Source organism: Struthio camelus, chromosome 2 (assembly GCF_040807025.1).
Source record: "Struthio camelus isolate bStrCam1 chromosome 2, bStrCam1.hap1, whole genome shotgun sequence".
Taxonomy (NCBI): domain Eukaryota; kingdom Metazoa; phylum Chordata; class Aves; order Struthioniformes; family Struthionidae; genus Struthio; species Struthio camelus.
In genome coordinates, this window is record NC_090943.1 from 147,181,934 (window position 1) to 147,201,526 (window position 19,593).

General features: G+C 41.7%; 1 protein-coding gene across 13 annotated transcripts in view; it reads left to right on the plus strand.

The window, feature by feature from the left end:
• Positions 1-2,843: 2,843 nt before the first annotated feature.
• The window catches only part of STK3 (serine/threonine kinase 3), a 159,662-nt gene continuing 142,912 nt past the window's right edge, over positions 2,844-19,593 (plus strand). Inside the window, exons 1-5 of one of the 13 annotated variants that reach the window (XM_068932951.1) lie at positions 2,950-3,048; positions 3,424-3,497; positions 6,306-6,405; positions 18,441-18,521; positions 18,985-19,113. In XM_068932951.1, coding sequence (XP_068789052.1) covers positions 6,347-6,405; positions 18,441-18,521; positions 18,985-19,113 — 269 coding nt within the window. In that variant the 5' untranslated portion in view covers positions 2,950-3,048; positions 3,424-3,497; positions 6,306-6,346. Of the gene's footprint in view, positions 3,049-3,423; positions 3,498-6,305; positions 6,406-9,769; positions 10,259-10,287; positions 10,533-10,572; positions 10,592-10,753; positions 10,860-11,016; positions 12,351-18,440; positions 18,522-18,984; positions 19,114-19,593 lie in introns of those variants that run through there. The other 12 variants (XM_068932950.1, XM_068932959.1, XM_068932953.1 and 9 more) reach the window with 12 other exon arrangements.

Here is a 19,593-nt window from a genome sequence, read left to right on the forward strand (position 1 = left end):
AGGTATCACGGTATGCAAGGTAAACTCCTCTCTGTTGAAAAAGAAAAAGAAATAGAAAAAGAGAAAAAGAAAAAGAAGTCATCCACTTCACATTGTTTTATTAAACTAAGTAGACTAAATAATACTATGGCTTGGTTTATTTATTCAAGTAAATAATATTTTATTTAGAAGGATGCTTTATGTAAGTGACTTTAATCAAAAATCAAGCTTAACACAATAGACAGATTGTCAGCTGGAATGAACTGGCACAGCTCTGTGGGTGTCAACTGCTGACTTACACCGGCTGTGGGGCTGCCCCAGCACGCTCATTTGTTGATTAAACAAACTTCCTTAAGGCTGAGGAATCCAAATAACGGCAGTGAGGCTCACTGCAGCTTCTAACTTGTGCGATAAGGTCTTGGGCTAGTCCTCCCGACCGGGGAGTAAGACAAACAAACACAGCTAGCATTTCTGGACTCTATTGCTTTTTTGAAGGCTATTATTTAAAAAGTAGACTGCAAGAGATTATTACCAGAGGCACAAGACTTTAGAACAAACTTCCCAGAAACAAAATAAGTTTGGGGAAGACCCCTCCAACAATCTCCCTTGCTGTAAGACACCTGTTCTCCTTAAAACACTTTTTTTAGTGGAAGCCACCCCAGCTGAATTAAATTTGTTTCCCTTGGGCCTGCATTTTCTCTAGCCAACACAACAGCTGCACCATGTGGAGATGAGCCACAAGAAGTGTAACAACACATGTTTGTGATTGCTGTATCAGCTTTGGCAGATTTAAGTGCAGAGGTCTTTAGCTGCCTTCTATTAGAGAGCCAGCTTTACAATATATACAACATCTTGCAAAGTAGTAGTGATAATATATATAGTTTATGTATTTCTTGTACATGCTGGTACAGTAAAACCAGAAAGGAACTGCCTTTTACTTATAGCTATAAATATTGTATTAAGCACAAACATTTTCTTTTGCATGTAAAAGTAGGAGCAGAACAGGAGGATGGGTTAGCTACAGTAGAATCCCTAGAGGCTCCTTGTGCTAGCTGTTGTCCAGTCCTGCAGAGATACGCAACCATTCAGAATTTGCAGTAACCCTACTATTTCAAAGCTGCAGTAAATTTAATCTCGCCAAGAAATTGCTGAATTCCTGGAAAATAATGCATAATCTTTGTGCAGAGTATGTAGAGTATGCTCTTTTTTTTCCCCCTTGTTTTAAGAACAGGTGCCAAAAACTGGTCTTGGGAGCCTAGTTCAATATGCTTTAGAATAAGGCTTTAGAGTCTGCTTTTGAGGCATTTAACGAAGAGCTGCTGAGTATCCTACACCCTCTAACATGAGGAGGCTTCAGGTATTTGTTTTTGGTCATTTTGAAACTCTAGGTCAAACACCAATAATACAGCATAAATCAAGCATTTGTGTTTATAGTGTTCTGTTTCTGTTCCTTTATATGTAACTAGTACTATAGATATTTGTGGGTATTCTTTCTTACACAGTCGTTTGTCTTTAATCTGCCACTACATAATCTCACTTAAAATTACGATACCATTTAAAGAGTCCTCAAATAGCAGAACATTGTGGAAGTGTCTCTGTGACTCAGGACAGCAAATTTTCTCAGTTTCTCAACTGTTTATTTTATCTTATTTAACTACATTTTTTCTAATCAGACAAACCTACGGCATATTATTAAGAGATTATGTTAAATCAATGGTGGTGTCTAATGTGATCTGCTTCTGATTTTGACCTTTCCTCCATGCTCCCAGGAGATGAATCAGACTGAGGATGGAAACATCAGTCAAGCAAAAATCTTCATTTATATTCACACTCCCATCAGCAAATTAGAGATGATCTTCCTTTGAGAACTGGTCCCCAAAGCAATATATTTCAATGAAAGACTCTGTTGATGTTAATGGATTTTGGATTAGGTCCTAGAGATATTCCACCTACTATGAATTGTATACAGCAGGGATTTAATATCTACTAATCTTACTGAAGGAGAGACAATATATATTAAAACATCTAGTTTAGCTTTTTTCTTCTGTTTCAGTTTTTCATTATGCTACCTCATATTCAGATGAACACGTTCATTTTAAAAGGAGTTTTAAAGAATTAAAGATTTGTATTATTAATCAGGTAAGAGCTGCTTAATAACACCCACGTAACAAATTAGATCATAGAACTACAGAAGACCTCAAGGATGAAGCAATAAAACTTGTGTATTGGCCAGTTCAAGGTTACACAAAACATTAAACTCTCCCTTGTTTAGAAGACATTGAAACCTGATATATGAACACAAAAGAAGTAATGTCTTTAAATCTTAAAGCGATTAGCAGTTTTACTCTGTAGGGATCTCTGGGAGGAGATGGACTCCACCCTGAGGAAGATAAAGAGCCTCAGTTTTCTGGATGGGAAGAAATGATTCATTTTAGGTGGAAGCTGTGTACATGTGAGATGCTGAATATTCCTCATGTGGTAACTCAACTGTTCCCATTAAGAAACTTCCTAGCATATGAAATTGTTTTATTTTCTTCTGCTTTTCTAGAGAAAATCTTATTACCAAAACACTTTTTTTTTCCTGCTCAGCTGGGTAAGAACGAGCAGCACAGCTGCTGATAAGCTCTTTTTTACTGTTAAAGAAATTCATTAATCCTCCACTAGTTTTCTGCTTGTAACAAAGAAAACATATTTTCAGTGAAGAAATAGAGGAAAAAAAACTTAGTTCTCAAATTTAATGAGATTTCTGAGATCTCTAGATAGTAACTTGCTTTACGTTTTACTGTGATTTTTACAGCCTGCCCGGCATACGCTCGGCTGCCGCAGAGTTCTGTTTCGAGCAGGGAGCTCCCTGGCTCAGCAGTGACACTGTCCCAGCGCTCATCCCGGGGAGCAGGGAGGCTGCCATAAAATCTCTCCTCTTGAACCAAACTGAGCCTGATTAGTGGAGGCCAAACGAGTGCACCTTATAAAGGAAGTTCTGTGCAGCTTTACTGTGTGCTGCTTTGCTGTGGCAGAGGGGCTGCTGTGGGGATGGCGTCCTGCTGCTTTTAAGAGCAGAATGGGAACGTAAGTGCAAAGCTTAATCTTTTTTCTTGTACTGAGTGTGTTTCTACTTTCTGTGGGATCCTATTTTGTAATTAGACCCACTACTTTGGAGTTAGTCGTTAAATGATAATTATGTCACTGAGCTTTTTTGTGAAGCTTTAAGGCTAGAATTGCTTTTGTGTTTTTTTTTTTTTTGTTTCTGTGTTTGGCTTTTTTTTTTTTAAAGGTATGACTGTGTATGTTATATGAGTAGCTTATTTGGGTTTGAATTAAGATCTTTGGGCATGTTTTGATTGGGAAAACTCAGGGGAAAAGAAGAGGAAACTGAAATTTGGTGGTTTTAAAGTCAGCAGAGCAAGTGGTCCTTTCACAAACACAGCACTTGCTTTGTTGTAGGTATAAAGCAAGCTGGAAATGCACTTCAGAAACAAATAGGAAGGGTTTTATTAACAAAAGCACCATAAACTAAGGTAAGCTGTAAGCATTTCACGACACAGCCTTTGCAGTGCTCCCTATTCACAATGTACTTTTCAGTACTATGGGGTTCTGCTTATTTGTTATCTGTTCTTGTATATTTGTGCCTCCTATCTTTTTATCCTATAAGAACAGGAAAGCTTCCCTTCTCCATAGCCGAAAGAATAGATCTTGTTAGCTTCTTGAAAGCATTGTCCCTAGAAATGAAAATATGCTGTTCTATTCCTAATCTTTCTTTAATGTTTCTGCTATTTTCTCCTTTAACTCTCAGCTCTGCAACTAAAGGAAGAGGTGAGAAAATGCAGTCTTCACAGTGACAGAAACCTTGGGCTAGCCACGCTGATGTAGCTGTATATTCAGACAGCTGAAGTTTGCTTCCTGTAGCACTTGTTCCATCAAGTAACGATGATTCAGTCATTCTTTAGTTATTGATACTAGTTTCCATTGCTAACGGAGGTATCAAGCCCTGCTGGGAAGCGTTGTGGGCTCTCTGGTGACCCAGCACACCTTTTTTGCAGATGGGAGAACAGATGGTTGCGCCCATAAAGAGGGTGAATGTTTTTGTGTCGATGGGAAGGCAGAGTAACTCTGAGTATTACCAACAACAGCAGTGATTTTTTTAACAAATCAAAAGATTATTTTTTTTCCCACATTGATGGTGATCCTTAGATCCCAGGAGCACAATCAATGCAGCTGTGGTACATATTGGAATATCTTTTGTGGTTAACTGTAAATAGCAACTCTGTATCCACGGTTTATTTTTACTATAGTGTGCTATAATAGGAAAAATAGCAAATGGTAAGTCTATATATAGCCTGTTACCAAGACTGTGAGCTAAATGCTCAGTCAATAGAAAAATTCTATCCTAATCAACAAATATACTTAGCTCTAGCAATAATATTTCGGATATTAAAATGATACGTATTTCATAGTGAGAAGAATTGCAGCAGTAAAGTTAATATTTTACTATGCCACATTTTACTACTCTTTTTCATGCCAAGGAGGATCCTTGTGAATCACGCTAGTTTCAATAGGGTGAATGCGTATGACAGAATCTGTACCTATATTTTCTGACTGTTTACTTTCTGCATGTTTCTTTGGATGGACCAGCAAAAATCAATAGTCACTGTCCTTTTATGCAAAATGAATTGCCTGTTCAGATGTGGATGCGTCAGGGGAAAAATAAATGCAGTTCTTTATCTCTAAGTTTTGTAAAGAGTTGCTTTAAAAAAAAAAAAAATTGAAATTTTGGTCCAAACTTGAGAAGATGTTGTTCTTTTACTATTTTATTTATAACTATTTTATGACTGACAGGGTTAGGGAATTATATAACAAATTCTTAGATAAGCCGTCAAGGTTACTTCACATTAGATGTGATAGGTAGGAGAAAATACAGGCAAAAGGCAGTTTTTCTTATCTTCTGTATGAACAAGCTGGTATTTCACTCAAGGCCTTTCCTTAACTGTCAGCATACCAGATCGCTATCAGGCAATCACACTGAGAGACATGCAAACATGTTGTTGTTGACTATTTGTCTACAGAATTTATAAATCGGTTTCCTAAGGAAAGAAGGCTCCTGCAGCCCCTCTGCCCCCGTGCGTGCCTGCCAGGCCTTTCCTTTCCTCCCTTCGCGGTAGCTGGTGACTAAGCTGGCCAATATTAACGAAGTTTGAAGAACAGGAGGTCTCTAATAATATCAGGTTCCTATATTTGCAAAATGCGTAGGTGATTGGGTAGAGGAGGGAATGCCCTGTCTGTGGGTCCATCCGTCTGTCCCACAGTACGGGAGAAATAAGGGAAACGCTGCCCTTAGCTGCTGAGGGCGCGACCGTGCTGCGAGCTGACCCGCCAGCCGCCTCCTGCCTGTGAGAGGCCGAGGCGGGGAGCGGGTGCCGAATTCGCTGCCTCGCACCTCTGCGCGGCAGCGTCGCGGAGGACCCGGCCACTCGGAGGTATCGAGCGAGGCTGCGCAGGGGCGCGAGGCACCCGGAGCCGGGCGCGCGTGCGGGGTAGCGGAGGGCACTAAGGGTATCGTGGGGTTCAGTGTGGGGGCACGAGTGGGACTGTTGTAGGAAGAAATAGGGGAAAGGGAGGGAGCACAGAGGAGCCGAGAGGGACCTGGGAGGCTATGGTAGCCAAGGGGCAGAAAGCACGTGGAGAAGGGGGCAGGGCTGCGAGAAGCACCAGGCATGTGATGAAGAGCTGGGATATTTTGTTTGATGAAGAGCATAAGGTGCTCATGACTTAAGAGTAAATGTTTTCCTATAGATTTAAGTCTGGTGTTTCCTAGAAAACACCAACCTATTTGTTAAAATGCACGATGTGTAAATGAGCCTGACCTGATACCTTCTGAAGTGGATGTTTATTCTATTTGCTGTCAAAGAAGCTGTACGAGGTCCCTAATATAACACATCTTATTTATGTGATGTTTATGAATGTTTGTAAAGTACACATTTGGAATTTATATTTTGTTATTAGTAATACCTCCTAGAAATTCAGACATGATCTTTGCAGATAGTAACTTTTGTCCTTCTCAGTTTGTGCTTTATTATGAATTCTGTCTTAACTGAGGTAGGATTGACGTTTTGGAATTTGTTCGTACCTATATTTAGGGGCTTGGACTTAGTGGTTATACAGCACCGATACTTCTCCAGGCCATAATGATTCCTGATTCTATTGCAGTATAAATAATTATAGTTGTTGTAATATAAATTCTTCTATTTGCTTACGAAATTACATTTTAATACAAAATAATTAGAGCACTCAAATACTAAGTACGGTCTTCATTCATCCTTTTGTCTAAGGAACTGTACTTGATGTTGATGCCAGTTCTGCAGAGAAGTGAATGCATGCTGGTAAAATGGTGAAGTGGATGAGCTACTTAAAAGGAAGAAGAGTAATTCAGTAAGTTTTTATCCAGTCTTAAGAATTTTAGTAAATTCTTAGTAAATTCTGCATCAAACCTTTTCTTACAACACCACCAAGAAGGTGAGCAAGTATAGTTCCACTCTTGGAAGAAATCATGGGAATACTAGGGCAGAATGTCTGCAACTGCCTCATCTCCATGTTGTCTAGACACAAGCAATCTAATAGTATATTCATGCCTCCAGAACATCTAGACTTGCCTTTATTAGAAAGCCTGAATTAGACAGTAGGAGATTGTTTTCCCTTTCAAAATTCCTTTGCTAGTGGCTAGGTACAGTATTGTAATAAATACTGAATCAGTATTATATTTCACAGCAAGGTTCCCAAATTGACATTGCAGGGGAAAGGTGAGATGATGTTATTTATTCCAGGCTAAAAATACCATTTGGAAGGACAAGAGATTAATAAAATCATCTTGAAAAATACTACAGCATCTATGCTGTTTTCCTATTGACATTTTATTTTCAGCATGAAAGCATTCTGGCAGTTGCAGAAGTTTCAGTTGTGCCTTGTTCAAGTGAGAAAGGCATGGAACTAGTCCATATTTTTTGGCACTGCCCTCCTCACTAGCCTATAAAGCCAGGTTATCTCACTTTTTCTATTTATTTTCTAGTCATCTTGGCTTCCTTCAAACTGTTCTGTCTTCAGCAGTAGAGATGGAGGATGCTCCTGTTCCCTTCTTCCTCAATTATCTGGTGGACAGGGTATTTTGTAGAAGTGGAGACTGCGGTAGTAAATCACTTGGAGGTGCTAACCTCTAAATCTGCTTTTCTTGGACAAGCTGGACAAGTAAATCCCTTGGACAAGAGATTTATGAAGGGGGCATTGTGCTTAACCAACTGGATAGTCCTCTGTGGCAAGATGACTGCCTTGGTGGGTGAGGGGAGACCAATGGATGTTGTTTATCTCGGTGTCAAAAACCTCTCTAAAGCTGTCTCCCATAACACCTCACAGAAAAGCTGAAGAAGTATGGGCCAGGTAAGTAGACAGTGAGGTGGACTGAAAACTGGCCAAGCTGCCAGACTCAGAGGGTTGTGATCAGCATCACAAAGTCCAGCTGAAGATCAGTCCCTGCTGGTGACCCCCCGGGGTTGACACTAGATCCGATACTGTTTAGCCTCTTCATTAACGACCTGGATGACCGACTGAATGCACCCATTAAGAGACCTCAGTAGGTTAGAGAAATGGGCAGAGAGGGACCTCATGAAGTTCAACAAAGGGAAGTGTGAAGTCCTGCCCCTAGGGAGGAATAACCCCATTCACCAGTACATGCTGGGGCCAACTGGCTGGAAAGCTGCTTGGCAGAGAAGGACCTGGGGTTCCTCTTGCATCAAAGAAGGCCAACAGCCTCCTGGGCTGCATTAGGCAGAGCATTGTCAGCAGGTTGAGGGAGGTGATCCTTCCCATCTACTCAGCACTGATGAGACCACTTCTGCAGTGCTATGTCCAGTTCTGGGTTCCCCAGTGCAAGAAAGACATGGAGCTACTGGAGCAAGTCCAACAAAGGGCCGTGGAGCTGAGGAAGGAATTGGAGTATCTCTTGTATGAGGAGAGGCTGAGAGAACTAGGCCTGTTCAGCCTGCAGAAGAGAAGGCTCAGGGGGCATCTCATCAATGTGTATAAGTATCTGAAGGGGAGGGTGTTAAGAGGACAGGGTCAGGCTCTTCTCCTTGGTGCCCAGTGACAGGACTAGAAGCAATGGGCACAAACTGGAAAAATCCACTTAAACATAAGAAGAAACTTTTTCAGTGTGAGGGTGGTTGAACACAGGAGCAAGTTGCCCAGGGAGGCTGTGGAGTCTCCAGCCTCGGAGCTAGTCAAAACCTGACTAGACATGGTCCTGGGCAATGTGCTTTAGGTGACCCTGCTTGAGCAGGTGGGTCAGATGATCTCCAGAGGTCTCTTCTGACCCCAACCATTCTGTGAATCTGTGAAGTTTTCTTTAGACCTGTTCCTTTCAACTGCTGTTGAAGGGGGAGTGGAAGATTAGGCTGTTCAGCTTAACTTTTTCCAGAAAAAGAGCTACAAGTGTGGCTGTGACGTGGAACACCTGTTGGCTCGCTTTCTTTGTGTCTTGCTCTGACCACTACCACATAGTAACCGTATTTTTGTATGACTGTGGCTTGAGAGGGAAGGGGGGCTGGAAAAATCCTGCCTTCTCCGAAATAGTCAGAACAAAATATTGTCTTAAAGATGTGTATTAAAGGATGTGGAGACAGTCCCTGCATTCCAGGTGTGTCATAACCAAACGGGGTGTCAGGCTACCCTTCACTGGGTGAAACTGGTGAAATGTAAATAATAAAAAATTGGTCAGGTGGGTATAGCCAAATAGCCTGTAAAACAAAGCTGGAAACTAGCCACGTATCTACCTATCCTCTCTTGACCTAGAAACGGGAGAGTGGAAGTCCTGCAGGGTTCCTCCCCACCATTTTCTAATACACTTGTACTGTACTGAGTTTGAGGTATCCGCTGGTTCCTGTGTGCATTTTTGGTGTCTCCTGCAAACAGTTGTCTGTCGTATGGACATATTTGGAAGTACTGCTGGTGGGCCACTCGGGCTTATAAACTGATATTTGAAGAGCTCTGCATTAACCTGCTGTGTAAAGGAAAATGTACTATTGCAGTTTTAACTTATTTAAAAAAACAAACAAACTGCAAAGGTTATATGGTGGCATGTGCTTTGTTTTATGGGTTCATTTAATCTTGCCACTGTGCATGTATCCTGACTGTAGTGAGTCAACTGGATTGGACTGACTCGGGCAAAATGGTGGGTTTTGGTAGCACTGGGACTTGAGTCACTTAAAATTTCCTTGCTAATGCACATTGAGATGAAACTAGTGTGTGGTTTTTCTGTTTTATTTTTGTTATGCATCTAAAATCTGCTTAAAGTGAAGCTAGAATATCCCAGTACCTTTACAGATCTTACCCAAGTTTTTTACTTCCATTAATACAGGAACTGGCTTGAACGTTTAAGCTTTTCTTGTATTGACTTGACTGGGTCTACTTGGATGCTCTGCAAGTTAGCATCTGAACTCACGATGTAAACAGCATGAGATTTAAAGCTGTAATGGGGAGAGATTGCAGATAACTGTCACACAGTACTCAGCAGCCTAAACCCTCTTGAATAATTACATAATTGCTTCCTACAGTTTCGTAGGATAACTCATATGCTTCGGCATTAAAAACAGTCGACTGCCAGCGTTACTCATCTCCAAGCCGTGCTGTGAGCCGGGAGCCAGCCTCGGAAAGCGGCTCCCGCTCCCTGCGGGACTGACTACGGCCTTCCTGCCCCCTCTGCTCGGGAGCCGCTTGCCCATAGAAGAAAGGATATAACTTCCTGAGGGGGGGGGGGTGGAAGCAGCTTCGCGCCGGCCTGCGGCTGCCCCTCGGCCGCAACCCTGTCCGCTTGCGCAGATGAGGAAGAAAAGCACAGGCTGCCGGCTGCCCGGAGCCGGGCGGTGAGGCGACTGCGCTGGGGTGGGGGGGACACGGCCGTCCCTCGCCCCCCGGCTTTCCGGCCCGGCTCTCGGTTTGGCCTGGTCGGGCCGGGCCGGCCCCTCCTGCCGCCCCTCCGCGGAGGCCGTGGGGAAGACTACGTCTCCCGGCGCGCCCCGCGGGGCACCGCCGCGCGGAGCATGCCGGGAGCGCGGGGCCTCGGGCCGGCATGCGCCGCCGCCTGCATGTCGGTTCCCCCCTCCCGCGGGCGCCATGCCGCCCGCTACTTCCCGTGAGGCGCACCCTCCCTCCCCGGCCCCGTGGTGGGCGGAGTCTCGGTCTCCTGCTGGCTGCCATGCTGGGTGACTTCCTTCCCAGCCAATCAGCATTTGTTATGGTACGGTTTGTAACCAATGAGAGGGGCGAGAGGGCGGGCCCCCACCGGCAGGCGGGTAGGCAGCGGTAGTGGCGTTTGGCTGAGAAGCCGGGAGCGGCCGCGGCCGAGGGAGGGCGCGAGCCCCACTTAAAGGGCCAGCGAGTTTGGCGGAAAGTTGCGCGGAGTTCCGCGGGCCCAGCCCGCCGCTGGCCAGGGCCGTCCGCGAGCCGCGCCGGGCGGCGGCGGGGGCGCCGGGAGCCGGCGGCACCATCATGGAGCAGGCAGCGCCCAAAAGGTAACGACCCTCGCGTGCCGCTCCTGCCCCTCCCGGAAGCGAGCGCGGCGGTACCGTCGGTACGGGGCGGGGGGGAGGCGGCCGGGCGCGGCCTTGGCCCGGCGCGGGGCCCGGCGGGAGCGGAGCCCTGGGCGCTGGGAGGGGGCGTGGTGCGCGGGCAGGGCCGGCGGCGGCGGCGGCGCGGGCCCCGCTCGGCCCCTCGGCGGGCTGGGGCGCGGGGACAATGGGGGCGCGGCGGCTGCGCGGCGTCCCGTCGTTGTAGCGGGCTCTGGGCCGCGGAGGGGCGGCCCGGCTGCCGCCGCGGGCCGCGGCGGTGCTCCGCACCGGGTAACTGCTAGCGCGCGGTAGCGCTCCCGAAATCGTCGTCCTGAGTACGCGTCCGAGCGACCCTCGGGGGATGCGAGCGCTGACTTGAGTTAGAAGAGGAAAACTTTAACGGGGAGTGAGTGAGCCTGGAGCTAGAGAGCGGCCCTTTTCGGCCTTAAAGTCTGCGTGCTATTTCATAGTTCAGGTCTAAGGGAGAAACCAGTAGAAGCAGTTCACGTCTTCCTGCGTTAGAAAGTGCCCTTCTGTCTTGCTGGTAGAGAGGTGTTTGTGGGGGTGGGAGTTGCATACTTGCAGTTGCAAATCAGGGAGTGGGAAGAGGCAAAACCGAGTTTCTTTCCCCCAGTGTATGCGTTGCTGTTTGGAATAACCATTCTTAGTAATCGGTCATGTTTTGGGATATTTAGAATATGAGTCTTTCTCAGGGCAAGAAAAAGTTTTTGCTTCTGAGTTTAAGCAGTGATGTGAACCCCTGAGCTTTTGCTTTAAAAATAGCACTGTGGTCTTCATACACAAAACTATTCTTCTTTAATTACATGGATAAACTTAAACTGGAAGAGTCCTTTCTTAGATGTAGTTAGATAGTATACTGAAAGTAGTTATATAGCATACATGTGTTCTTACCACTTTAGAACTCTAAAGAGTTCTAAATTCTTGCTTCCTGTTAATTTAGTGAAAAATCTAGAAACTGCACGGTATAAATTTATGCTGGAAGATAATAAATCCATTTTTACTTCCTACTTTATTTCTTGTGTCTTAATCTTTGGCTCCTGATTTGCAAGCCTGGTAGTGTGGCAACGACAGAAGCTGCATTGTGGTCAATATGAGAATAAAATTTTGTCTTCTCCAAGTTGAACATGTGAGAGAAGACACCTAGTATATGTTTAATTTGCCTTAAGGACTGATGATGAGCTTTATAATGTTTGGCCCTGTTTTGTTTTCAGTGTATTGAAGCTCCTAGCCCTGAGAGGGACATGCTGACCCCAATACATTGAGGAACATGGGTGGTAAAGAAATGCACGAGATAATTTTTAATTTGGAGATAAACGCAATGTGGAAGGAGCTAGATGAGATTCTATTGATAAATTCCATTTTTGCAAATGAACTCATGCTGGTGTTATTGACAATATTTCTTGCCAATATACTTTCTGCAGTCTTTGTTGACCTAGTTATGAGACTTTGAGAAGTACTGGCTTTAGCAGTCTTTTGCTTTTTGAACTATTTGACCGTTTTGGATATGTTTATCTTAGGCTTCTCAAGCTTTTCTTTGCCATTATGACAGCTAGAAACTGTCTTTGAAAATGAAGACTCATACTGTTTTCTGGTAGATACTGGCTCCTGTTTTTATGCTGAGGAGGACAGTAGATACTGCAGTGTTGCAGAAGAACTGCAAGAAGTAGTAAAATTTGAAGGACAACAGCCCTGATTTTCTTCTTGGTGAATATAACTATTAAACTATCTGTTTCCAGCCAACTAAATTTACCAGTGTTTAAGGTAAGGGAAAAGCAAGCAGAGACAGTATCGCTATTTAAAGCATTGAGGCTGCCTTTCTCTACCTCACTTGTAGTGAGAGAGCATGCTACTGCCAAGAGAGACAGTGCTGCAAAGTGGATTGTATTTTAGGCTTTTCTATATTCTTCTTTCTTTATATTTATTATTTATATAATTAATATTTATTCTATATTTAGGTTTTTCTTTATTCTTCTCCTCTGGACCTCACCTCTGGGCTTCTTTACTAACTAAGTTCTTCTAACTTTAACTACTAACTTCTTTACTGTGAGGGTGACGGAGCACTGGAACAGTATACAGCCTGCACCGTGTATCCCTTTTGTCTATTGTCTTTTGCAGTTTTTGAAGTGTTTTGTGGTGTTGCCAACTATTCTGCTAGGCTACATGCTTGTTCTACAAGTCTGGAAAGAATGCAGATTATTTTGTGAGTGATCTTTTTTTTTTTTTTTTTTTTTGGTCTAAGTACCTGCCATGGGTGCTGTGGTGCAAGAGAAGCACCATGTTTACCTGGCAAAATAGATATGATCATCAGATTTCTTTACTTACTGTGTCTTCTATCTACAGGATCAATTACTGAGAGGGACCTATATATGTCATATATATATATGGTGTATATATAGCATAAGATGCTTATTTAGAGGTAGCAAGAGTTTCAGATGAACGCTTCAAAGCTCCATAAGATCCTGGAATCCCAAAGTTCTTGTACTTGATAGAACACTTTTATTTCTCCTTCCTCTCTGAAGGAACATACCACTGATGCCAATGGACTGCCTCACAGAAATTTGGTGTAGACGCTTGCAAACCTTTAAGACAGGTTCTTCAGAAAATAGCAATGTGGCAGGCCAGGGTGTTGTAGGTGTGTGTTTTTTTTTTTTTTTTTTTAAATTGGAATGATTAGACAAGGAAAGTTAGTGGTTTTAACAGCAATGTACTGCAACAATAGCAAAAGACTTGTAAGAAGTCCTTTTCAGAATCATTTCATTTACTTTTTTTTAAGCAGAACACCTACCTCAAAGGTGAAGAATTTTTGCAGCAATGACATGAATTGTTTTCTTGCATCTGAATCTCTAATTGTATTTCAGATGTGTTTCTCTGTCACTGAAAAAGATATTCACTCTTGAACTGCAGTCGGTTAGAAGTGGTTGAAAGTTGTTTTGGCTACAAAACTTGCCTCTGAGCCTTTCTGCCACTTTCCTGTGGTTTTTGGTTGTGTTTTTCTGTATGTATTAACATACTCGTGTGTGGAGAAGTAGATTACATGCAAGGGAAAAGGAAGGTGGCTAGAGATGCAATTCTATCAAATAAATGTATTTTAATCTTGCTCATCTGTGTATCCTGCCCACTGCCCCCAAATAGAAGGCTTCTTAGCAAGAATGGAACATGTTGATCAAGGTTTTACAGTCCTTTCTTTAAACTGTAGCGATTTCATTTTTATTTAAATACAACTTTCTAAGTTTGGGAAGGGAGAAAGTTCTTACTAAAATATGAATTGCCTGTGAAGCAGGTGCAGTTCCTAGTGTGAATGGGCATTTACTTGGTCGTATGGATGACAATTGCCAATTTCCCTCTGAAAATGACAGGACAAAGGTGCAAATTGGCTTAAGTTGAGAAAACTCTGCGCAACATAATGTAATCTCTCTTAAACTTGCCTCTGTTTATATGAATGGCGTAAAACTGTATAAATATCTGAAGGCTTTTGTATGCCACCTCTATTTCTGATGATTATAGTGATTTCTCTTACTAGCTTCTCTTTTAGTATTTCATTATAATTGATCCCAGCCATTCTTTTTGAATGTTTCAACATGCTAGTTCTTCTGAAAAATAAGCTGTGCATATATCCATGTTTCATGGAGTAGGTGTTTGATTTTTCTGTAACTCATGACAGTAATTGATGAAACTGTGTTCTTTAGCTCTGCTTTATTTTTCTTTGCCAGCTTTCAGTGTTCTTTATGCCTGTCTCTTGAACACATTGCCAGTTTATTTTGTACAGTCTGTGCATAGTGACATAGGACACTAAACTCTTGCTGCTTTTTTTCATGAGGGAAATATTTCCTGCTCTTTCAGTCCCAAATTCAGATTTTTCTAAACTTTATGCTAGAATCAGTAGTTTGGATATCTTTCACTGTTTCTAAATTTCTCTAGTTGTGTGCAGTCTTAGTGACGTAATCAATGACGCAAAGGATTCTGGTCATGCTAAGTATGACTATTTTTGCCTATCAATTGGATTTTTTTAAAGTAATATTCTTTACTAGTTTTTTTTTTTTAAAGAAACTAGATCTTATGCAAAAAGTCAGATCTACTTGGATCTAGAAAATCCTTTTGATACAACCTATGTTGCCCCAGAATTGTAGTTTAGTTGGTCTCCATGCTTGCAGGAACAGTTCTCCTGGATAATTACTGAAGTTGCTCATAATTGCTACTTAATGATTATGGGAAACCTTTCTAGATCAAACAAATACAGAATGACTTTTTCCCTAGGGTTTATAGTTATCTTCTACGTTTCTCCTTTAGGCTTTCTCACGGTTATATATATGGGACTTGCATCCTGTAGCCAGAATAAAACTGTTCCTGAAAAGTTCCTGATTTATTCTATTTTATACGCTTCTGTCGTGAGGACCCCTTGGGGAGAAGAATGCAAGGAGACGATTACTCTAATCGCTATGCGTTCTTGAGCCATTTGTCTCTACAGTTTTCCCTCCTTATTTCTGGTGATGCCTTAGCAGATAGGTATTGTGTTGGGTGCTCATAGTATGCACTTATTGTGTAGAACATTATAATACTTGCAGTAAATACCTATTTTAAATCAGCAGTGATGCTTCTAAAATGTTTAGCTCAATGTGTCTTGTTTGTCTTGCATGTCTTTAAAACGAGGCTAGCAGGGCGCACGCACAACTCTTGATTAAGAAGCTGGGTCTTAAGTTTTAGATGTTTCTTTCTGACTACGATTTTAGTTGCTTGGTTCTTAACCAAGATAATATGCTAGTGTCTCTAGTCCGTTCTTCTTGTATTCCATTTAGTGGTTTGTAGTCAGTTATGATAGCTGTCGTCTTCCTCTCCACTTTCTCATTAAATTTTCTTAAACGCTTTCTTTATCTCAGCCTTTAGTTTAATGGTTTCTAGCTCTGAAAGTCTAACAGAATTCCCGACCTTTAAACCATCAGTGTCTTTAGTAACTTTCTGCATGATTCAAAGACCTGTGGTGTTGATACTGTCACTTGAACACTGGCGTTCTTTTGTGATCTGCTATCTGTGCTTTTCCAGCATGTTTTGGACGGGGAAGGAGTGTGAAGTACTTTGAACAGTGTATTTGGGGATGAAATTACTGTGGCTGACACATCTTGCCTCCTCTAAATTGGTTTAGTATTTAGTTGTCTTGGTCAGTGTTACTGACCTCATAAAATGTTTTCCAGAGTGGGATAAACATGAAAATCATTTTAAAACTAGAGTGCTTATTTCTTTGGTCTCCAAGTTATCTTTTAAGTACTCCAGATAATATTCGTTATTTGACAGTAATGCTTGTTTCATTCAATTTATGGCTATCCGTTATCACTTCCCTAGTGCTTCACAAGCAGCCCTGATGCCTTGGCATCAGGGAGCTGATGAAACCCTTTAGGTATCGAGCATATTCTGAAGTCCTCTTTCAAGAAGCAGAACTGCTGAAAGGAACATTTGAAAGTGAAATTTTGAAGGCTTCTTCAAAATGGGGTTCAGATGGGGAAACTTTTATTTTAGCAAGCGTTATTCTTTTGGTGAGCCAAGCGGAAGTGTTTTCTTCTTACGCCTCTTTAGGAGAGGTCAGTGTATGTTTTCTTTTTTCCTCTAATTACTAAAAAAAAGTTTAGTCTTGCCACTGGTTCTGTTGAAGGTGTCATCTGTTACACAGTTCTTCAGTTAAGCGAGAGACTCAGCTAATGGTCATGTCTTTTATTTAAGGTTTTTAAGGCATTGCTGGTAGCATAAATGTATTGTTTTCTGTTGGTGGCAAACCGAGGACAATTGCAGTAATTTTTCTTCCACAAACCTTATCTTTAAGGGTACAGGTAACCTGGGTGGGGGTGGCGAAGAGAATTTGAAACAAAAGAATTTGAAATAAAAGAAAATGCTTCTAAGCTTCTTAATGATTTAGTACTTTGTTTAATACTTACATTTTTATTTATGCCTCAGTTTATACTCATTCAATAACGAAATATGTGCTTCCCTGCAAGATTTCAGTTCACAAGCAGCTCTTCTCCTTTGCTTTGGGGACTTTTATTCCCCCTTAAACCCATATGATTTCCAGTGACCTATCTGTTCGTTGTAGCAAACTGTGTGGTCTTTACTGCAGCACATGCACCTTCCGTCACCGATTGTGGATGCTCTTTATATTCACATTGGTTGCTTACATCAGTCAGATTGTTATTTTATATATAAATATATAGACGTATGTGTACGTGCACACAGCGCTTTCTTTCCTTGTTTAACACTAATTTACATGTGACCTGTGTGCTTGTACGATTACTTTGAATTTTTGTCTTTACTCAGATGACTGGCAGTAACAAGTCCTCCGTGTCCTGTCCCGTCCCCCACCGAATAGCTCAATCACAGTCATTTCGTTTATCTTTTTACTTCTCTATATCACCAAATTACTTCATTTAATATGAAGGAGTTTGTCTTTTGAGTACTGTTCTTTTGATATTAGATTTGACAATTTTTTCTGTTCATGCCTTCCTCCCTTCCTATGTTTTGCATCCTTTTCTGGGAAAGTGCCCCAGGGTAACATATTTTCCATAAGATCTCTGATAGTCTGTGCTTCAAAGTTTTCTTCTCCTCCAAATGGAATATATTGTCTTTATCTAGCACTGCAGCACCAGCTATTCTTCAGGTCATCTTTTGCTTTAATAGTCCCCTTGGCTACCATGTAGATTTAACTTGTTAATTCAGTCTTGTTGCAGAATGCCCTATAACTTTTAGAGTGAAGGATTTACATGTTGCAGCCATACGGCCTCACAGCAGTATGTATTTGGTTTTATTTTCCTGTATTATGTTCAGTGTAGCTTCATCAGAAGCTTGCAGCCCAGTTACTTTCTCCTTAGATCTGCAAGGAACCTGCAAGCTGAGTGGACAGGAGGACTGGAGATCAGGGAAAAGACTAGGACACAGTGTAAAGAGCTGAGGATGGTGGTGAGAGTGGGCTGAAGATGTTAGGAGAGATGGCAGTGTGATATGCGGCTGTGAGAGAGTAAACTGGAGGAAAAATACTGCAGTTACATAATTAGAGGTGCTGTGTTGTAATTGTCCCTATATGTATTCACAAACATGCTGCAGTGAACTGTGCCTACAACTCCTTCAAGAGTATTTGACTTTTGGAAATTCGGTGTTCTGCTGTCATTTGTGAGGCTGAAATGCGACCATCTGCTTCCAGAGTCATCTTGACTCTGGATTCTGCTTTTAACTTAATGTAATTCATTGGTTTATAAGAAGAGTGGTCTAGCTTAAAAACCCTGAAGACTTACATGGCTGAGTTAATTTAAGTTGCTTACACTTTCTGTGCTAATTGTTTTAGTTCCCTTCTATCTGAGGTGTGTTGCAGAACAAGCTGTGAATTTTAGATGTAATAGACATTTCATTTGTTTAAAAGTAACTAAAATCCACACTTTCTTAGAAACTGGGTATTTCTTAGATATGCTACAGAGTGCAGTGGTCAGTAATGACCCTGTATTTGCATGCTGGCTACTTTGTGATGAAAGGTGTGCCTTACTGGATGATTTTCAAACTTGTGCGATTTGTTTCTCTCCTGGCCTGTATGTATCCTTTGCCAAGGAAGTGGGTTGGTCAGTGAATTGGTCCCATGCTACTCTGACTTGGGCAAACATTAGTAGGAAGTTTGTAATGTCAAAATTGTCTTAACTTTCCCCATTTTGTACTTTAGTTGATAATATTTTATTAGTACATTATAATTGGACACCGTATTTTCATTGCGGTATGTTTTTCTTAGCAATCTTTTTTTTTTTCCGACCACTCACTCACACATTTGCTCAAGTTCTTTTTGTTTATCTTCCTCCTTCAAAATCAATTAACTTTTTGTCTTTATCTTAGCAAACTGAAAAAGCTAAGTGAAGACAGCTTAACTAAGCAGCCTGAAGAAGTCTTTGATGTTCTGGAGAAACTTGGGGAAGGGTAAGTGCAACCCTTTATGAGAGGAAAGGATCAGAGGGGAACGGTATATAAAGCATGTGCTGGAACGTTGCGTTACAGAGGCAATGACTGTAAAATGCCAGAGGAATGCTTCTCAATCTTTTCTAGAGAAATTTTAATAATAAAGCAAATGCATGCATTGATAAACTTCCTTGCTCTCCCAAAGCTGCTCCTGCATTCTTGTCATGTCTCTCACTTACTATGGCAGCAAAGGTGTGCGCGCCTATCCTGAGGTCAGATACAGTACATCTTGACAAAGGTTCATTATTCAGAGATATTACGTTTCTGAAGTCCTAATAGAGTAGGAATTCTTGCACCCTGGGAAAAAAAACCCCAAACTTCTATGTGAGATGTGGCTTATGTGACATTTTAGAGGTAATGCTTACTAGAAATGAGAAGCAAATTCTCTTGTAAAAATAACACTTTAATTCCCTCTTATTTTCAGATCTTATGGTAGTGTGTTTAAAGCAATACACAAAGAGTCTGGACAAGTTGTAGCAATTAAACAGGTCCCTGTGGAGTCAGATCTTCAAGAAATAATTAAAGAAATCTCTATAATGCAACAATGTGACAGGTAGGCATGACAATTCTACTCCCTTTCTAAGAATCTATGTGAAAATGTATTTGCAATTGTATTGTGTTGTGAACAGAAATTTAGAAAAGTGTTTGCAGCTGCATATGTGGAAAACTGAAGCAATTTACATTGAGTGAGCTGCTTAAAGCAACCCCTTTGAGGATCTAATCCTATTCTTAGTTTGGACTGAAGGAAGTACAAATGATGTACTTCACAGAAATTATTGAAAGACTAAATAGTTGTATCTGCTTTGATTTCTCCACATTTGCATCACTTTATTTGCACTGCCAAGCCCAAAGGTTAATATTTCCTGTAAACATTGTAGGCTCTGTGAATTTGGAGTTACTGTTTTGGAAGATTAATACAGATACTTATAGGACAAGCCTAATGGCTAGCTGTTAACTTCCAAAATAGGAGCATATCAATAGCCATTTTTCATGGAGGAACATATCTTAAATAGCAGACAGTCTTATAATAGTT